Source organism: Coregonus lavaretus (genome assembly GCF_964263955.1).
Source record: "Coregonus lavaretus genome assembly, chromosome: 14".
Classification (NCBI taxonomy): domain Eukaryota; kingdom Metazoa; phylum Chordata; class Actinopteri; order Salmoniformes; family Salmonidae; genus Coregonus; species Coregonus lavaretus.
In genome coordinates this window covers 28,250,825-28,272,801 of record NC_140001.1, presented here as the reverse complement: position 1 = coordinate 28,272,801, position 21,977 = coordinate 28,250,825, and the positions used below count along the sequence as shown (strand labels likewise).

General features: G+C 42.7%; 1 protein-coding gene across 3 annotated transcripts; it reads right to left on the bottom strand.

Moving 5' to 3' along the window:
* Positions 1–224: 224 nt before the first annotated feature.
* Positions 225–10,836, bottom strand: LOC311141400 (S-adenosylmethionine synthase-like). 3 transcript variants are annotated; one of them, XM_084176711.1, is made up of 8 exons: positions 10,620–10,836; positions 9,181–9,258; positions 8,722–8,957; positions 8,462–8,605; positions 7,827–8,045; positions 6,227–6,409; positions 4,561–4,694; positions 225–3,861 (listed from the first exon to the last, which is right to left on the bottom strand). In XM_084176711.1, exons 1-8 carry the CDS (start codon positions 10,711–10,713, stop codon positions 3,759–3,761), a joined length of 1,191 nt encoding a protein of 396 aa, XP_084032837.1. In that variant the 5' UTR covers positions 10,714–10,836; the 3' UTR covers positions 225–3,758. The 3 variants fall into 3 exon arrangements, with proteins under 3 accessions (XP_084032837.1, XP_084032838.1, XP_084032839.1); XM_084176712.1 differs by having other exon boundaries at positions 4,561–4,628; XM_084176713.1 differs by having other exon boundaries at positions 3,770–4,694.
* Positions 10,837–21,977: the final 11,141 nt, after the last annotated feature.

Sequence of the window (21,977 nt, the reverse complement as noted above, 5' to 3'; positions counted from 1 at the left end):
AACACATGGGATGATGCCAAATCGCACTGCTATTTTTCATATTCACTACCCATGATCGACCAGACTCTGATAACACCATTCACTACTTATTGATGATGGATTTGTGGCACCACTGGTCAAAGAATTCCATGTGCACAAAGATCTAGCTAGAGTATAGACATTTAATGAATGTGCATTAACTTTTCAAATACAATCTGACAATGAATGAGACAACAAAAACATGCTTCATGAAGGAAAGTTGACATTTATTGCAGATCTTTGACATGAGAAATCCGTATCGAACCTCTGAAGACTGATGCATTGACAAGCTACCTGTTCCTCAGGATGTCGGACCCATGTTGATAAAGAGCAGGAGGGGTGAAAGGGGTTCAGTACAGGGGGAGGCACTCTTACACTCACAGTAGCCAGAAGACTAGCCTCAGTGGCAAAAAAAAGGGAGAAACAAAGCACCAAGGGAAACCCTATCCATACAAACAAGAGACCGCTTGTAAACCAGGCTGGTTTCTCTGTACCACACCAGCCAAACGTCTCTTCATGCAAGGATGAGTAAGGGGGGGGGGTGTTAGAGAATGGTCTAATTGTATTGACCAGAGGTGTATAGTCAATACAATCTCACCCCATAAAACTGCAGTCCAAAATACTCATCACATCAGCCAGTGACAGTTCCGTGGAGGCAGACCAAAGCTTTTCTGTATGACACTTCGGAACCACTGAAAATGTAACCTAGTTATGGCATTCAGTAAAGTCAATATGTGAGATCAAAAATAAAAACTCTGGGGTTTAAGCTGCCTTCTGAATCCTTTGCTTCTGTATCCATGCCAAGTTTCAGAGAACAAATAAATATATATATAAAAAAATAAAAAAAGGTGTTCGCCAATAGTAAGAGCTCTTCATTGTGGCAAAGACGGCCCTCCTTCAGGATCAAGATGGCGGTTTCTCTGTAGCTACACCTGCCATCAATACCCAACGAAGAAGAACCTTGACCTTAAACCATTTTATAAAATGTAAAAAAACCAGAAGGAAATTAAACTACCTTTTGAAGGAGTTTAAAAAGACAATCCAATGACAACATGTTTTAAACAATCAAGTATAACCAACACCCCTACAGGCCTTAGCAGTGACATAGCAGCTTCTGACTTTTCTGTATTACGTCAGAAAACAGCACAGACATCTGCAGGGGCATCCCAGATTTTACTGAGTATATTCAAGAACGTGACTTGAAAATAATCAAGATTGGTCTTGTTTCTCAGCCTGCAATGCATAGCATTTCTTTGAAAATCACAATAACCATTGACCCTTAACGGTGCTGTTCTTACATCCTCCACAAATGATAAGGGGAGTGAAATAAAGCTTCAAAAAGGGAGAAGGATTAGGGGTTGGGGGACTAACAGAAAGAAGTGTAAACTAAAGGGAAAAGATTAAGGGGCAGGGAGGGGGCCCTTCCTTCATTCAGTAGCACCAGTAAATTAACATGATATCAACATGTAGCTTTGGTAGGTCAGACTTAACGGGAGCAAAATATTCCAAAAGCTGATCAAGTTTAAGGACAGCTAAGCCCGGATAACCAAACTGCAGTATTTAGTTTCTCAGTGATGCTGGGCAGGGGCTAGGAGTTAATAACACAGTCATGTGTGCATAAATTTTTACGTATGGGTGGTCCCGGGGATCGAACCCACTACCCTGGCGTTACAAGCGCCATGCTCTACCAATTGAGCTACAGAGGACCACCCATACGTAGATTTGTAGTGTGAAAGACATAAATGGAAGACAGGAAGACTAGGCTACCGTATAAAGAGCCTAGTAACACTGTACAACAAAGAGGGACTTGAATGAGGCGCAGCTTAAAAGTCGACGCAGTAAAGGGAGCGAGACTGCTACAGCTGTTTTAGATCAAAATAAAATATTACATTGACCATATTTTTGGGAAGACCAATTGATTCAGAGTTCGGGCATATCATTTTATAAGTGAAAACTACTTCTAAGATGCGTACTAGGGTTGGGCAATGTCAACCTTTGTCTTATCATGATCAAGTATCCATAAAAAACATTGATATACAATGCCCCCCCCCCCCCGTAATATTTGTCATTCAAAATAAAGCTTTGATAGAGAATCATCTATAGACTGACTTTCACAATTGTTCCCATTTGAAAGCTGCAACTTTACGACATTAAACACCATTAGAATAGCCTATTTTGGAAATACTCTTCATAACTTTAAACTTGTCTTAATGCTTTTGATAGGCCATTTTAACTAGTAGGATTTGGCTTTTGGTTTGCAAAGGCAAGCTTCGCGCAACTAAGGTTTGTTAAAAACTACTCGTTCGATTTTTCTATTGTTTGTTCTACCTCATTACCTTAGGTCCATCATGTTTAGGTAATTCAAAAACACTAACTTTATGACAGCCTAGAGCGTTGTTAGATAAATTAATTGATCATGAAGTAGTGTGGTGGGAGAAAGCCAGCATGCATAAAAGTCATATGAAATGTAGAGCAAATATAAAATTAGGTTTTTAAAATAGACACACCGGAGGCTCCACTATAAAAAAAAAAAAGCAGCGCTATATGGCCCAGAGCTGACACTGACAGATCAAAATAAACATTTGACTGGACATTTTGTGCCGCTTTGGTGAAAATCTTTTGCCTTACTCACCTTCTACTGCGCTATGTTCGCTACATACTTCAGTTGGAATGCCATCGTTGAAGTCGTTTGTGGTGACCTCAAAATGGGGGTGTTGTATAAAACAAAGTCAGTGATTGGATCATACCTAACCAATCAGAATATCAAAGCAAATGATTAATTTGAAAAAAAGACGCTTTACCCAGGTGCGTTCTGGCTCTGGACCAACCCATCAGTTTCTGGGACCAATTAGAATGAGTTCTAGAAATCGCTGGGGAGGTACGCCGATCCAAACTAAGTCTGTGGGTGTGGCGTAGCGTTTGGCCAGAGCAAGGAGTTTGTGTAGCCAAGCAAGAACATCTTCTTAGCCCTGTCTAAATTGTGCTCTTGAATTCTGTAAATTGCTTATAACATTTATTGAAAGTAGTTATGCAGGCTATAGCAAAGGAATAGGCCACTTGACATGGTCCTGCTGTGGGCTTCCCGGTCAGCTCTTTACGGTGTGGCGCCAGTGAAGTTGAAATAGGCTAGACATCGGTCACATCACGAAATCACCATCGACTATAGCCGTCAATCTTCAATATTGTAGTAGTCGACCAACCCTAACGCGTACTTTCAGATTTTACTAACTTAAATTGTTAAAATCACTTGCACTGCTCACATTTAAGTCCACAATGTAGGGGGGAGGTTCTAAGGGTTGCGCTAGATGGGGGGGGGGGGGGGCAGAGATTGGCAATTAAAAATCAGAAGTTGTTTCGTCCGCGCCTGTCATAGCCTCCATTCAAGTCCCTTTCTGAGGCGCGGTGAAACCAGATGAGTTGACAGAGAGAGACTGCTGGTGGAAGAGATTAGGTAGCTAGCCAACACCCTCCTATTATTAATCTTCTCAACATTACTTTTCTGAAATATTTTTGAGAAAGTTAGTAGTCAAGTTAATACTACCAACAGCAAAAATACAGTACAGATGACTGGAGAGGGGAAGTAGAAAGAGAGTTGGGGTGTATTTTGAGGGACGGTGGAAGGGGTAGGGTTCTAATATGCCATTAAGAGGGAAGGGAGTTAAGGGCCTTTCACCCCCAAGACCGTGTAAGCTTCTCTGTAGTATACACCAACAGGCCTGGGGGGAAAAAGCTTCACAAGTTTAGTATCTGAGCTTTTTGGGCATCTCCCATGGGAATGAGTCGCGGCCAAAGTGGCCGTAGGCAGCGGTCCTCTGATACATGGGCTTCTTCAGCTCCAGCTCCCTGGAATACACAATCGACTCATTTAGCGGCCCATCACAGGAAATGACCTCAGATCAACGCATCAATACTCAGCCAAACGCTCAGCTAATAGGGAGTGTCAAGAGCCACAGAAAGAAAGCAATAATCAGAAAGGTTAATTAGGCCAGCTAGTAAAGTGGGGGGAGGAAGGGATGAAGCGTTGACACTTACCCTGCTAACCAACTCATCCTTGAGCAGTGTGGGGACTGCAGCTTGGAGATTGAAAGCGCACTAATCCCATTTATAAATGGCATTGAACTTTAACAAGGTCTGAGAAACCTATGCCCTTTCAGTTGGATGTGAGCAGGAAACCCTTCCTTATACTGGGTATTTAACATACCATCTAACAGATCAGACAGCCTCTACTGCAGCTCTCAAAGCATTACATACTGTACTTAACTGGCATTTAAAGCGAGACAGGTTGGACAGGAATATCAGGATTGGCAAACTGATCACAAGCCCTGATTGACGCATAAGTCAAAAAGAAAGCAGCAGTAGCTAACAGGTACGTCATTAATTACACCACAGTAGAGAATCATACAGTAAAGGGTTAGAACCATCTCTGAACACTGGCTGACAGCTCAGGCAGAACAGAAAGACGATAGAGGACGTGTGAGTAAAAGGAGAGACAGAAGGTGCAGATTCAGAGAGGCACACAGATTCAAAAGGGGTATACTTTACCTGACAATGACACCAGGACGAAGGTCAAAGTTTTTCTTGACGATGTCCAGCAGCTCCCTCTCACTCTTCTGGGATGTGCCGTAGTGGAAAATGGAGATTGAGAGTGGGTGGGCCACGCCGATTGCATAGGCAACCTGATGTATAGTCGTGAGCATAGAAACATGCATCGGACTTTAGGTTTGATTTTGTGGCACCCCTTTGCGCCTGTGATTTATGTACAGTGCATTCGGAAAGTATTCAGACCCCTTCACTTTTTCCAGTTATGTTAGAGCCTTACTCTAAAATTGATTAAATAGTCCTCCCCCCCCCTCAATCTACACACACAGAATGACAAAGCAAAAACAGGTTTAGAAATGCAAGCTAAATTACAAAAAGGGAAATATCACATTTACATAAGTATTCAGACTTCACTCAGTACTTTGTTGAAGCACCTTTGGCAGCAATTACAGCATCGAGTCTCCTTGGGTATGACGTTACAAGCATGGCACACCTGTATTTGGGGAGTTTCTCCCATTCTTCTCTGCAGATCCTCTCAAGCTCTGTAAGGTTGGATGGGGACCGTCGCTGCACAGCCATTTTCAGGTCTCTCTAGAGATGTTTGATCGGGTTCAAGTCCGGGCTCAGGCTGGGTGCACTCAAGGATATGCAGAGACTTGTCCCGAAGCCACTCCTGCATTGTCTTGGCTTCCTTAGGGTCGTTGTCCTGTTAGAAGGTGAACCGTCACCCCAGTCTGAGGTCCTGAGTGCTCTGGAGCAGGTTTTCATCAAGGATCTGTAGTTCTCGGTTCATCTTTCCCCTCGAGCCTGACTAGTCTCCCAGACCCTGCCGCTAAAAACATCCCCACAGCATGATGCTGCCGCCACGCTTCACCGTAGGGATGGTATTGGCCAGGTGATGAGCAGTGCCTGGTTTCCTCCAGACGTGACGCTTGGCATTCAGGCCAAAGAGTTCGATCTCGGTTTCACCAGACCAGAGAATCTTGTTTCTCACGGTCTGAGTCCTTTAGTTGCCTTTTGGCAAACTCCAAGCGGGCGGTCATGTGCCTTTTACTGAGGAGTGGCTTCAGTCTGGCTACTTTGCCATAAAGGCCTGATTGGTGGAGTGCCGCAGAGATGGTTGTCCTTCTGGAAGGTTCCCCCATCTCCACAGAGGAACTCCGGAGCTCTGTCAGAGTGACCATCGGGTTCTTGGTCACCTCCCTGACCAAGGCCCTTCTCCCCAGATTGCTCAGTTTGGCCAGGCACAATCCTGTCTAGGAGCTCTACGGACCATTCCTCCCACCTCATGGTTTGGTTTTTGCTCTGACATGCACTGCCAACTGTGGGACCTTATATAGACAGTTGTGTGCCTTTCTAAATCATGTCCAATCAATTGAATTTACCACACATGGACTCCAATCAAGTTGTAGAAACATCAAGGATGATTAATGGAAACAGGATGCACCAGAGCTCAATTTCAAGTCTCATAGCAAATGATCTGAATACTTATGTAAATAAGGTATCAGTAAATAAAAAATGAAAAAGATTTTTTTATTTATCATTATGGAGTAGTGTGTAGATTGAGGATTTAAATCAATTTTAAAAAGACTGTAAATGTAACATGTGGAATAAGTGAAGGGGTCTGAATATTTCCAAATGATCCTTATTAGGATCACCCTGCCCTCACCTGGACCAGGACCCTCTTGCACAGCTCCGCCTTCACCAGAGACTTGGCCACCCAGCGGGCAGCGTAGGCAGCAGAGCGGTCCACCTTAGTGTAGTCCTTCCCTGAGAAGGCTCCTCCACCATGGGCCCCCCAGCCTCCATAAGTGTCAACAATGATCTTACGGCCCGTCAGGCCAGCATCACCCTGCAGGGGAAGGAGGAATGGTTCATGCTCATTCCTTTTCAATTTACCCGAACATAATTGACAGTAATCAAAAATATGGATCAAATATCATGTAAAAATGCTTTATATGAACAGTTAAACAACCCCATGCATCAAAGTTACTTTAGTGTTGACCCCTTCAAGCACAGGGTACAGGTCCTAGATGCCCAGTCCTACAACCACCACTTATTATGGTTCCTAATTTCATGACTTAACCAAATTTCCATGACCAACAATTGGCAGCATCTATATGTACATATAAATTAGTAAGCATAATGGGGTAGACACTGGGAGGCTGATTTCTGATCCCATTTACCATCTCTCGTTGCACAAGGCACTTACACACACTCCCCCAACAAAGTAGAATACCTGTTAGGCAACTGTATAAAACATGTGGTCAACCCTCAGTCTGGAGAGCTACTGGGTGTGCAGGCTTTTGATCAAGCCCTGCTCAAAACAGAGCCAGTTTATCAAGGTCCAGTTGAGCAGTCTGGAGAGCTACTGGGTGTGCAGGCTTTTGATCAAGCCCTGCTCAAAACAGAGCCAGTTTATCAAGGTCCAGTTGAGCAGCGAATTTCTAAAATGTGGTTTGTTAGACGGGACTGGAAGAAAAGCCTGCAGACCAATTAGCTTTCCTGGAGGATGGTTCACCACCCTTGATGTATAACATTGAACCAAATTTGTTTTATGCCTTTTGAAATAATTCGCTCATTCAATGTCAAAGATCAATTGGCTATGGTAGGCTACAAATATTTTTATTTCAGCTGAAGCAAGCACACAAATTCTCTTCAGGAAATGTACCGTCGAGTTTAGTCATATTTAGCTACCGTAACATTTTTTTTTTTTGTGTTCACTTTGCAGGCTGACTAGCAGCTATTGAGTTGAAATGTCCCATACATTGGATGCCCAAATGAACTGGAAGTGTCTACCAAACAATTTGAAGCCACATAATCCAAAAGGCTACAAATATTTTCCTAAAATGACTGTTTGCGATTCACAAAATTATTTTGATTCATATGATTCGATTCACCGTGATTGAACCAAATCGCAACTAATATAATGGCGAAGTGAATTGTTCGTTTAGTCAAAAGTATCATTTAAATGAATCGGTAAAAAAGTAAATAAACTTTGTATGGCCTTATTCGCGAGTGTTGAATTTTTTTTGGGGGAAACAGATGTGTATCATTCTACTATGTTGATTTTATTTATAAAATATTTTTTAAACGGCCTAAATAAAATTACATTAACAGAAATTATGAGACACATTTCCATGACTTCTCCAAAACTTTTCAGATATTTATCATTTTCCTAAACTTTTCCAGGCCTGGAATACACCATTTTAAAATTCCATGACTTTTCCAGGATTTATGACTGTACGAACCCTGACTTATAGTCTCACCTGTGGGCCTCCGATGACGAAGCGCCCACTGGGCTGCATGTGGTAAATAGTGTCGTCATCCAGGTAAATACAGGGCACCACAGCCTTTACGACCTTCTCCTTGAGAGCGTCGCGCATCTCGTCCAGGCAGATGTGCTCATCATGCTGCACGGAGACCACGATGGTGTGGACACGCACTGGCAACATGGCACCACGGTCCTGGCGGTACTGAACTGTCACCTGCACAAAGAAACAGATTCAGCAGGATTGTTCAACAGCAAGCCTAGATTAAGGTTGCTTTCCCTTACTCAGACATTGCATGCGTCAACCAATGGTTGCATGCTAATCATCGACTGTGCCGTCAGGCACTAGAATGCAAAAATATATGATGTAGTTAGCCGAGACGTAAAATACCAATCCAGGCATTGTAAGGTCTGGCATGTTTCAGCAATGTCTGAGCAGGGGAACAACCTAAAACTAGTTATATGCTGGAGTTACTGCTGGCCCCAAACAAGGTTGGAGAGATTGAGTAAGAAAAGTAATATTGCACTCATCAGAAGGTGTGATAGACTAGGACAAACTAGTTATATAGGCATTTCAGCATTCTCAATTTAGCCTCATGTAAATAGTCTATCAATTGCACACAGGCAGCTTACCTGGGTCTTGGAGTCAGGCCGGAGCCAGGGCAGGGTGCCATTGCGACGCAGTTCAGCCATCTTGGCGTTGAGCTTGTGGGCGAGCATAATGGTGAGGGGCATGCACTCCTCAGTCTCATCAGTGGCATAGCCAAACATCAGGCCCTGACAATTGAAAAAGTATAACTTCTAAATCTGAAAGGAAAGCTGCATATTTAGCAGTCTGATAAATGTACAGCTAACGTCGCTACTGCAGTGGTCCTCTGCACCCCAAGTCATACCTGGTCCCCTGCCCCTACGTCCTCCTCATTGCGGTCAATGTGAACACCCTGGGCGATGTCTGGAGATTGCTGCTCTAGGGCCACCAGCACGTTGCAGGTCTTATAGTCAAAACCTTTGGAGGAGTCATCGTATCCAATGTGGCGGATGGTGTCGCGAACAACCTTCTGATAGTCCACTGTAGCACGCGACGTCACCTCACCTGCCAGCAGGATCATCCCAGTCTTAGCAACAGTCTCTGAAAAATGTGGAGGGGGAAGAGTACATTAGAACCATATCTTTCCAGAAAAAGCATATCAATTAATACTCACCTGTCAAAACTCTGGGGAGTTGTGCCATAATATAGGCCTACTACCATTAAGAAGATGCAGAGTTTATTGAGATGCTTCCATTCATGTGGTCACAGCTGACTCCAGTGCAGCTAGAAGTTGTATCAGAGGAAGGATGTGCTTTTTTCTTACCACAAGCAACTTTAGCATCAGGATCCTGCTTGAGATGGGCGTCAAGCACTGCATCACTGATCTGGTCGCAAATCTTATCTGTAAAATGAAGAATACAGATGGTACCAGTTCACAATCCTACACTGACATTTGTGCAATTTACTGGTAGGTTGCTTGTTCAAGAGCACATAAAGCATGGCACAAATGGTAATAATTAAAGTGCTCTTCTCCAATGGGTTTGGATTATGCTGGACATGTTTGTATTGTACACAGTGCTCTACAAACTGCAGTTCTAGAGTTGTACACATGCTGTACCATATGTCAGGATTCTGGCGATGGTGGGAGGGGCCTAGCGGTATGTGTAGCCACAGAGAGATTTATACATCGGTCTCTTTGGTCTGAAGCATCCAGTTGGCGTTTCCACTCACCACCAAATATGGTGAGGAGGGGGAAGCCCAGTGGGAGAAAATAAGATTTTGGCCGACATTCTGCTAATTCTCGTGGATTAAACATTTGTTCTGTTCCCAAAACTATAATCTGTTTTGAACAGAGTGGACTACGTTTTGTAGACTTCACCATTTGCCAAAGTTCCCAAAAATTGAGTTGTTTAATAGGAAAACAAGGATGAATTGAGTTATTGCACACGCGCACTTCAGAGTAGGCGTTCCCTAACGGAATTATGCAAATACATGCTAGAACGCGCCGATAGGTTGTCGCTAGCGTATCCTTGGCTCCGCTCAGCTCACCTGATTGCTTGTTCTGCCCATTATGGTTAATTTGCTAACATTGGAAAAACGACCATCGTGGTCCATCTTGGGTCAGTTATTTTTTATTTATTTTTATTGGTGTAGCCGTGCGATTAGCATAAATCCGCCACCATTTCCGCGAGTTCAAATGCAACTAAAAATCTGATTTGTTTGGATTTCCAAGATGAACTACGACCAGTATAGACAAGGAGTGGCACGGAACTCTTAATGAATCCACTTCAGTGCCCCTTGCATAGCAACCAAACGCTATACACAGACAACACATATGGCCTTGTTCCCTGAGAGCGCGCGCGCAAACTGGTCTGAATATTGAGATCTGCAGGGGGCTCTGGCTGGGCAAAAGCGCTCTTGAAATAAGCATGCTTATGACAACGACTACAGGATGCAAATGTGTAACGACAATCTATCCCAAGGACGGATAGTAATTGCACAATAGAAGCCATGTGACCAACGCTCAGCAAAGTAGCAGGCTGGTTAGCTAATAAACTAAGAACAATTTGGGCCTCACATGCGGCTTATGCAAGATGCTGACGCCGGCGTGGTTTGATCAGCAGAGATGGTTAGCTCGCTAACGATAATTAGCTACCTAAGAAGGCTAAGGAACACCGACGCGCATGTGCTAACTAGCTATCTAAACAAATAGCTGCCAAGCCATAACACATTGGCTGTATTTGTGCCTAAATTAGTTCTCACCGGGGTGTCCTTCTCCAACTGACTCCGAGGTGAATAGGAAGCAGTCCTCGTCGATAAGGGAGTTGTGAAAACCGTTAATCTCGCCATTCATCATTGTTGCTCTTTTTTGGCAGATATAATAAAGAAATGTTGTAGCTAGCTAAATTATGCGTATTTTAATGATTAGTTCCCCGTGCTGGTGTTCACACACGACTTCTCATCCATTAGTTAAATCCACGCGTTCACTTGTGGCGCTCTGGTATTTATTCAGAAATTCACAGACGTCACTGTCGGCCGCATTGGACTATACCATATTAAACGTGGGGGTGGAAACGTTGACCAGGTGCACTGAGAGGAACGCAGTTGGGTATGGGGTGGGCCAACGTCATCCTTCTCCGGTAATCAGAGAGGAAGAGGCGAATGGGGGGCAATGAGAGTGTCGAATTTAGTCAATTAATTGCTATTTTGATACGAGGATTATTTGATCTAATAGACGTTTCGTAATGCTTAGGGTCCGGTTTCCAAAAAGCATAGTAAGGCTAAATTAATCGTTAGAACCTTCTAAGGATCATCGTTAAATGTCCGAGCTGTTTCCCAAAACCATTGGTATTAATGTTGAACTTGAAAACGCTCGTAATCTAACACCTGCTAAGTGCGTCGTTATATGCTTTTTTTGCTCTCTCGCATTACTTCATACACAGAATATCCCGCTAAACATTGAATCACATGGTTTATCCGTTTCTGTGACCGCCGATAACTTCAGAACAAAGTTTACTACACATTCAAAGTTACCATGCAACAACCAAACGACGTATAAAAATATGCTTCAAATGAAAACCGAGATGACTGCATTAAAATATAAACAGTAGGCTAAAGGCCTATTTAAATCATATTGAAATACATTCCATGTTCAATCAATTTAGTTATATTTTGCTACTTGTCTGTAATTTGTCTCAATATATTTTATGATGTGTAGCCTAGCATGTGCGCAATGATGTGCCAAATCGGTTATTTAGTGCATTTTTATTGATTGGGTAAGCATTAGAATAAGCCACCTCAATATTTGCAGCCATAGGAGGTAGGCCTAATATTTCTCTAGGAGCTGATCCGTCGTCAGTATTGTGAAATAATTATAATGTTAAGGAAAGCTTTGACAGGAGAATCCTGATCTTTCGATCCTATCAGCATCGACAAACGCTCCAACTACGCTCTTAGCGACTGTTCTCTCTGCGTGGTGTTTTGGGAAACGAATGTTACATCTTCGACTGTTGTAGGAAAGATGCATTGTTAAAACACTCGTAAGCCTAAATTCCATCGCTTTCGGGAAACCGGGCCCAGGTTGTTATGAGTACAGTCGTGGTCAAAAGTTTTGAGAATGACACAAATACTAATTTTCACAAAGTCTGCTGCCTCAGTTTTGATGATGGCAATTTGCATTTACTCCAGAATGTCATGAAGAGTGATCAGATGAATTGCAATTAATTGCAAAGTCCCTCTTTGCCATGAAAATGAACTTAATCCCCCAAAAACATTTTCACTGCATTTCAGCCCTGCCACAAAAGGACCAGCTGCCATCATGTCAGTGATTCTCTGGTTAACACAGGTGAGAGTGTTGATGAGGACAGGGCTGGAGATCACTCTGTCATGCTGATTGAGTTAGAATAACAGACTGGAAGCTTTAAAAGGAGGGTGGTGCTTGAAATCATTGTTCTTTCTCTGTTAACCATGGTTACCGGCAAGGAAACACGTGCCGTCATCATTGCTTTGCACAAAAAGGGCTTCACAGGCAAGGTTATTGCTGCTAGTAAGATTGCACCTAAATCAACCATTTATCGGATCATCAAGAACTTCAAGGAGAGAGGTTCAATGGTTGTGAAGAAGGCTTCAGGGCGCCCAAGAAAGTCCAGCAAGCACCAGGACCGTCTCCTAAAGTTGATTCAGCTGCGGGATCGGGGCACCACCAGTGCAGAGCTTGCTCAGGAATGGCAGCAGGCAGGTGCGAGTGCATCTGCACGCACAGTGAGGTGAAGACTTTTGGAGGATGGCCTGGTGTCAAGAAGGGCAGAAAAGAATCCACTTCTCTCCAGGAAAAACATCAGGGACAGACTGATATTCTGCAAAAGGTATAGGGATTGGACTGCTGAGGACTGGGGTAAAGTCATTTTCTCTGATGAATCCCCTTTCCGATTGTTTGGGGCATCCGGAAAACACCTTGTCCGGAGAAGACAAGGTGAGCACTACTATCAGTCCTGTGTCATGCCAACAGTAAAGCATCCTGAGACCATTCATGTGTGGGGTTGCTTCTCAGCCAAGGGAGTGGGCTCACTCACAATTTTGCCTAAGAACACAGCCATGAATAAAGAATGGTACCAACACATCCTCCAAGAGCAACTTCTCCCAACCATCCAAGAACAGTTTGGTGACGACCAAGGCCTTTTCCAGCATGATGGAGCACCTTGCCATAAGGCAAAAGTGATAACTAAGTGGCTCGGGGAACAAAACATCGACATTTTGGGTCCATGGCCAGGAAACTCCCCAGACCTTAATCCCATTGAGAACTAGTGGTCGATCCTCAAGAGGCGGGTGGACAAGCAAAAACCCACAAATTCTGACAAACTCCAAGCATTGATTATGCAAGAATGAGCTGCCATCAGTCAGGATGTGGCCCAGAAGTTAATTGACAGCATGCCAGGGCGGATTGCAGAGGTCTTGAAAAAGAAGGGTCAACACTGCAAATATTGACTCTTTGCATAAACTTAATGTAATTGTCAATAAAAGCCTTTGACACTTATGGAATGCTTGTAATTATACTTCAGTATACCATAGTAACATCTGACAAAAATATCTCATAACACTGAAGCAGCGAACTTTGTGAAGACCAATACTTGTCATTCTCAAAACTTTTGACCACGACTGATATAAGTGGGATGAATGTGACATCCTGGCAACAGCCCGCAGTTCCACTCTGTGGACAACAAATCCCATTGTTATGGCGGAGACATAGGCATCTCGTCATTATATCACAGATTATCCATTATATTGACCAGATACTCAAGTGGCCGCTCTAACAATGAAAATAAATGTCTTAAAAAATGGAAAGCAGTCGGGAGGAGGCAAGATCAGATGGGACCATGCAGATACGCATGCAGATACAGGCACAACTTCGATATAAAGTGTTATTTTCTCAAAGTTGCCGGGATGTCACGTGTGCTACTTATATCAGTGCATTCATAACAACCTAACCATTACGAAATGTATATTCTACAACGGGTTGGTCAAAACAAGCATTGTGATTGGTTGGGATGCGTTCTAAGTCATTCCCCAATTTTTTTTTAGCACGGGTAAGCCTATGACGCAAAAATGGGCATCTTCTTTTCTGTTCTATCTGAGAAATCCCTGCGCATCCACTGTCCCATCAGCCCAGCCAGCCAATTCCTTAACTTGATCTCAACTGTAAAAAGCATCTAGACATCATATCCCCTTGCTTCTAGTCTAACATTTGGTTTGCAACAACATGGGTTTGCACAAACGTTGGGGTCATAACAGTTTATTGCCAAAGAGGTTCAAACACTACAGAAAATCAATTCAACATGCCAAATTGGCTTCAGAAACCACCAGAAGCTTCTGTTTACCACTGAGAGAGTTTGATTCTATCTGTTCTCCTTTACCTTTCCTGGCAGGCAAAGTACCAGTGAATGTGCAACCTGGTCTCAGAGCATTTCGTATTATTCTTCATGTAAATCCGAGACACTCCATTTAGTATGATATGTTACCTTTCATATGGTATGTATTAATTTGTGGTTGTCCATCACCCATTTCGTATGATATGTTACGAATTATAATTAGTATTATATGTTACGAATTTGCTAAACTTATGATACAGTGGGGAAAAAAGTTTTTAGTCAGCCACCAATTGTGCAAGTTCTCCTACTTAAAAAGATGAGAGAGGCCTGTAATTTTCATCATAGGTACACGTCAACTATGACAGACAAAATGAGAAGAAAAAAATCCAGAAAATCACATTGTAGGATTTTTAATAAATTTATTTGCAAATTATGGTGGAAAATAAGTATTTGGTCAATAACAAAAGTTTCTCAATACTTTGTTATATACCCTTTGTTGGCAATGACACAGGTCAAACGTTTTCTGTAAGTCTTCACAAGGTTTACACACTGTTGCTGGTATTTTGGCCCATTCCTCCATGCAGATCTCCTCTAGAGCAGTGATGTTTTGGGGCTGTCACTGGGCAACACGGACTTTCAACTCCCTCCAAAGATTTTCTATGGGGTTGAGATCTGGAGACTGGCTAGGCCACTCCAGGACCTTGAAATGCTTCTTACGAAGCCACTCCTTCGTTGCCCGGGCGGTGTGTTTGGGATCATTGTCATGCTGAAAGACCCAGCCACGTTTCATCTTCAATGCCCTTGCTGATGGAAGGAGGTTTTCACTCAAAATCTCACGATACATGGCCCCATTCATTATTTCCTTTACACGGATCAGTCGTCCTGGTCCCTTTGCAGAAAAACAGCCCCAAAGCATGATGTTTCCACCCCCATGCTTCACAGTAGGTATGGTGTTCTTTGGATGCAACTCAGCATTCTTTGTCCTCCAAACATGACGAGTTGAGTTTTTACCAAAAAGTTATATTTTGGTTTCATCTGACCATATGACATTCTCCCAATCCTCTTCTGGATCATCCAAATGCACTCTAGCAAACTTCAGACGGGCCTGGACATGTACTGGCTTAAGCAGGGGGACACATCTGGCACTGCAGGATTTGAGTCCCTGGCGGCGTAGTGTGTTACTGATGGTAGGCTTTGTTACTTTGGTCCCAGCTCTCTGCAGGTCATTCACTAGGTCCCCCCGTGTGGTTCTGGGATTTTTGCTCACCGTTCTTGTGATCATTTTGACCCCACGGGGTGAGATCTTGCGTGGAGCCCCAGATCGAGGGAGATTATCAGTGGTCTTGTATGTCTTCCATTTCCTAATAATTGCTCCCACAGTTGATTTCTTCAAACCAAGCTGCTTACCTGTTGCAGATTCAGTCTTCCCAGCCTGGTGCAGGTCTACAATTTCGTTTCTGGTGTTCTTTGACAGCTCTTTGGTCTTGGCCATAGTGGAGTTTGGAGTGTGACTGTTTGAGGTTGTGGACAGGTGTCTTTTATACTGATAACAAGTTCAAACAGGTGCCATTAATACAGGTAACGAGTGGAGGACAGAGGAGCCTCGTAAAGAAGAAGTTACAGGTCTGTGAGAGCCAGAAATCTTGCTTGTTTGTAGGTGACCAAATACTTATTTTCCACCAAAAGTTGCAAATAAATTCATAAAAAATCCTACAATGTGATTTTCTGGATTTTTTCCCCTCAATTTGTCTGTCATAGTTGACGTGTACCTATGATGAAAATTACAGGCCTCTCTCATCTTTTTAAGTGGGAGAACTTGCACAATTGGTGGCTGACTAAATACTTTTTTCCCCCACTGTATGTTACGAATTCTACCTAGGTGGATAACATTAGCTAGCTGGCTAATGTTAGCTAGGTGTAACAGTGTTGCTTCCGTCCCTCTCCTCGCCCCTACCTGGGCTTGAACCAGGGACCCTCTGCACACATCAACAACAGTCACCCTCGAAGCACCGTTACCCATTGCTCCACAAAAGCCGCGGCCCTTGCAGAGCAAGGGAAACAACTACTTCAAGGTCTCAGAATGAGTGACGTCACCGATTGAAACGCTACTAGCGCGCACCGCTAACTAGCTAGCCATTTCACACCGGTTACATAGGCTAGGGCAGGGTTGCCCAACCCTGTTCCTGGAGAGCTACCCTCCTGTAGGTTTTCGCTCCAACCCCAGGTGTTACTAACCTGATTCATCTTATCAACCTGCTAATTATTAGAATCAGGTATGCTAGATTAGGGTTGGAGCAAAAACCTACAGGACGGTAGCTCTCCAGGAACAGGGTTGGGCAGTCCAGGGCTAGGGGTTAGGGTTAAGATTAGGAGTTAGGTTAAAGGGTTAGGGTAAGGGTTATCTTAAAGGGTTAGCTAAAAGGGTTAAAGTTAGGGTTAGCGGAAGGGTTAGGTAACATGCTAAGTAGTTGCAAAGTAGCTAAAATGTAGTAAGTAAATGAAAAGTTGCAAATGAACTAAAATGCTAAAGTTGTCTATGATGAGATTTGAACTCGCAACTTTTTTTGCCTTAAGTAACCATCTGTCTTATGTAACCATACAAAATGTAAGATTTCATGCTTTTTGAGTGTCTACTTTTACTATGCTACGTCTAGTCTATGAGACTAGGCTGGAATGTGTGCAGTTTCAAATCAAAACATTCATGGCAAAATAGGTCAGAAGTCTTTTGTACAGCCTATAGCTCAGCCTATACTGTACAAGCTGAGTAACCTGTCACTAAGAGAAATGTTCAGGGGCAGGAGGTATAAAAACACAAACCGTACAAAAAGGAAGAAACTTTACTCAATTTGGTAAAATAATGCATGATTTTGATGTGCACCCTAAATGTATTTGCATTAATTAAACATCACAGATGGGAATTTCTTATCATTTCACAATTTATATATTTTTGCCTGAAGTCTGTAAACTGCAGATATATCACATTCTATTTTGCATCAAATGTTCAGAATTTATAAACAGGTGGTCATGGTCCGGTCCAGCTCCTCTTAATATTTTGCTCTTCAATGAAACCAAACTGTGCCACTCTACAGTTAAAGCGACAGCAAATCATTCCATGCACAGACATTGTTAATGTTATCTGTGCCCTCAAAAAGGTACTCAATGTTCAATGGCAGGGCTCAGTGGCGGCTCCTGAAAAAATTCTCAGGGGGGGCAATTTTTCTGATGATTTAGGTGACCTACACACATTTTAAAAAAGATATGTCCAGCAACAACATGAAGACAGGGGCAGCATATAAGTCAATACCAGAAGCATTTATTGACTGATCTCAAAAGTGTTGGCTTACCAGGGTTGGTGGAGCCCTCAGTTTCATCTTTGCCTCGCAAAGCTAACTCAAACACTCCGCAAAACTTCACACACTGGATTAGCCGGCTGAGGATGTGGCGGTTCTTGCTAATGTCGTAGTAAATATATTTGTTATAGTGAATATGGAATATGATATGTTGAGTAAAATGTTGTGCTAAGATCTATTTAGGTCAGGAGCTGGTTATAAGTTCTGTTCCTATCCAATAACAATGGACAAAAGGGTCCTATCTTGTCAGCCTTGTCAGTTTCAGTTCTCCAGTAAACTTGTGATTATCAACACTAACCTCATCGTTGTGGCGGCGGACAGCTAGCCTGTATCCCTCATCCAGTTGAGTGGGAATGTTCACTCTCCCCAAAGCAGACAATCTCAAACAGCTATCCATGTGGGTCTTTGACAGCTCATGTTTCTTAATCTTTCCTGAAAGATGGTGCATGTCCGTTACACACCAGTCGCTGTCCAAGCGGTGCTGTCTGCCGTGCCGCCTTCAGGGTGAAAGAGTAAGCAGGGGGTAGCAGAAGACTGCATTAGCTACATCGCAGCCTGCTAGCCAGGTTTTTCGTTCGTACCAATTTTTGGAAAATCCTCGGGTGTAGGACTTCCCCCCTTTAGTAGAAACCTGTTGAATTATTAAATTTGGTCTGGGAGGTCCTAATTGTTTCGTTGCCAATTTATCTTCATTTGTTCGCCGACAAAAAGGAACTTCTTTCAAAGACACAATCGAGTTGCACTGAAGCCTAGCCATTTTGATAGAAGTAGTGAATTGATTGACGCTGCTACCCGCTCTTTTCTTAGTTACGTTCATGGTTATATGTTACGTATGACGAAAGCGCGTAAGTGCAAGCCCTCAGAAACCCATAGAGATTGTATTGAAAGCTCTGATATTTGAAAAAAATAGATTTTACATGGGAGTCTATGACAGACTTCTGGGCGATTTTCAACCTGACTGAAATCTCCCCAAAAGGGGGGGGGGCCATTTGAAGCACGACTTTAGCCTGATTGGACATTTAGTGGCACTGTGGCAGATCAGACGTCTAGATTACAACACTGATAACTACTGTTGCCGTGATATAATTGATTAGAAAAAAAATCCCTTCCTTTTCCCGTTTGGCAGTGCGTCGCCCATATCGCCCTATTGAACACACCGCCCCTGGCAGGGCTATTGATTAAGTTACATATGAAATGGAGGCTTTTTGTGAAACCTGGAATTCAGTTATGTAAGAGAACATACTTTGTCATAAACTTATTTTCAGGTTTATCAGGTTATTGCTTCCGGGCATGTATGTCCCTAATCATTGCAACGGTTGGTATAACTGTAAATCACATTTTGGATGGTTGTTTTAAGTCTGCTATAAGCAGTGCTTGAACTGGTGCACACCTCAAATTTGCTACTGCTTGAGTACCCATATGTTCCGGAACTTCATAGAATATTGGCTCTAAAATAAGAGTACCGGCACCCCAAAATGATCATCTACACCTTAAAATTAGCACAGACTGTCACGACTTCCACCGAGGCTGCCTCCCCTCCTTGTTCGGGCAGGCTTCGGTGTTCGTTGTCACCGGAGTACTAACCACTGCCGCCCCAATCATCATATGAATTGTCTTGTCAATCACACACACCTGGTTCTATTCCCCTAATTAATCAATTTATAAGTGTTCCCTCTGCCCCCTTGTCACTGTGGGCGATTGTTTGTTGTGGAAGTTAGTAGCTCGGTGGAGCGCTTGTATTTAGTATCGATGGGAGTATTTTCCCCGTGTACCTTGTATTTTCAAGTGCACCTGTTTTGTGCCCTGGAGTGTGTTTGACGCATTTCTGTGTAAACCTGTATTTTTCGGATTAAAGCCTGTTTCTGTGATTTACTCTCCTGCGCCTGACTCCTTCAACACTATCTTATCACACAGACACCTATTTCAGTGCACTTTATTGTGTGGTTGATACTGTATGAGCCTTGTACTAGTCAGAAAGTGGGGTTACTTGGTGCTCTCTAAATGGACCTCCCAATTTATGTTCATGGAATATCAATGACATAAGACCTCTGAGAGAGATGAAAAATAGATAATTTTTGACATTACAATCATCCCACTCAGTACAGCTTCATTCACTGATGGATTCATTACCTCTAGAATTGATTGCTGAGCCACGTGCAATATGTCTGCATGTACAGTATAGCTTTCCAGCTGTACTTTCTACTCCTTAAAATACCTGGGGGCATGGAAGTGTTTTATAGAGTGCTCCATTACCAGGCGAGCATTTGTACCACAGATGGTCTGGCCACAACAAGGGGCACTGTAGATCAGCAGCATCTAATGACAAACATCCAGTACAACACTTTAGTAATACATACTAAAGTAAAGGCCAATACCCTCCCGGGTGCACGTTTTGGTTTTGGTCCTAGCACTACACAGCTGATTCAAATAATCAAAGCTTGATGATGAGTTGGTTATTTGAATCAGCTGTGTAGTGCTAGGGGGGCAGGACTGAGTTTGGGAAACCGTGGTCTACGTTAAGTATGGGTGTGTGTATGATTGGCGTATGTTTGGCATCACTGTATGACCTACATAATGACACCAACAGTAACACAGACACACACAAAGTTATTTATATAATAGAAGGGTCCAATATAGTCCTAGGCTTGCCTCTAGTCTTGCATCAAGAGAGGCCTTCATCCAGCCTGCAGCATTTTCCATTCCATTCTTTCTCAAAATATGGGATTAAGGGTGGGATTATATTTCCTAATGATTACTGATAATGAAAGGTCATGGCTAGGGTTGCAAAATTCTGGTAACTTTCAATAAATTCCCTGGTTTTCCCGAAATCACAGTTGGAGGATGTTTTTCGGAATCAGGAGGGAATATGAAGGAAATCTAACCAGGGAATTTATTGAAAGTTCTCAGAATTTTACAACCCTAGTTACAGCACCTTTTACAGGGCTGAGGATGCTAAAAGAAAGTCAAAGAGAGGATGACAGAAAATAAAAATGAGACCACTTGGCACAACACTGAGATACAGTGGGGAGAACAAGTATTTGATACACTGCCGATTTTGCAGGTTTTCCTACTTACAAAGCATGTAGAGGTCTGTAATTTTTATCATAGGTACACTTCAACTGTGAGAGACGGAATCTAAAACAAAAATCCAGAAAATCACATTGTATGATTTTTAAGTAATTAATTTGCATTTTATTAGTGATTATATATATTATATATTATATATATTTGTATATATTAGTGATTAGCAGTCAACAGCAGACAGTTAAAAGTGGTACCCCTCCCTCATTCAATGCCATGCATGACAGGGATAAACATCTACCATGCCAGAAATGAGTTACTCATCTCAATTTAGGAGCAAAAAGTACAGTGCGAGTGAAAACCCAACAGAATCTGTGCCAGCAAAATTGATTCGCCAAAAAAAGCATATTGCATCTGAAAGGAATCTGCAACATCATCTTTAGTTTGATACTTTTCTAATTTCACTCATTGTCATATGAAAGAGCAGAAGAGGGCCATACAGTATGAGTCAACGGTCGATCCTATTATTATCAAGCCATGTGTTAATCCAAACATCCTGCTCCACATCAGCTGCCCCAGTTAGAATGACAAAGCATTTTTTGAGAGTGATTGTGCCTGGGTATGTGGCTGACACACAATGGCACTGCCACGTTCCCCACTGTCTCAACACCAGCCCCATGTTGCATCAGGGAGAACAGAGAGCTGAGTCGTTCCATGTCATTTCAACAAGTCATGACACTCACCCTCTTAAATTGTTCCAAAATCATTTATGTTGTTAGAAACATGTAAGATAGGCATCCTTGAAACATTATTTTGTTGAAATTTAATTTGATCTCGGAGAAATTAATCTAATTGATTTAACCTAATGTGGCCATTTTAATTTATAGGATTCAGATCATATTCAATAAATATAATACCCAACATCCGATTTGGACCAAACTTATTCCTACCAATGAGTAAGGCATGAGGAACCCCCCCCAAAAAATCCTAAAGCTACCCACGGACACCCCATACCCCATGCCAATCCAACCACAACAACTAGTATACAGTATCAGTTCTCTATGTTTGACAAATTTGAAGCTGCGGCTCTGAGTTTTGCTTCTCCATACTATGTCCTTCTTTTACGCTTAATCTGTGTCCAGGAAATGGCCCCTTTGTGTGTGGTTTATTCCCTTCAAAAAAGGTCTGGATTAGTTACTCTTAGACCATTCAGACAGAAATGGAGTGCCTTTGTTGCTGCCCAATGCACCAGCCGGCGCAACGGGATGAGTGAGTGAATGAGACCATTCCTGGTGAACAAGCAAACCATTAGGCTACAGCAGTTCTAATGGTTTCAATGTCATGGTCTCTAATGGGCTTCAGTGGTAAAAGTCCCAAACACACAT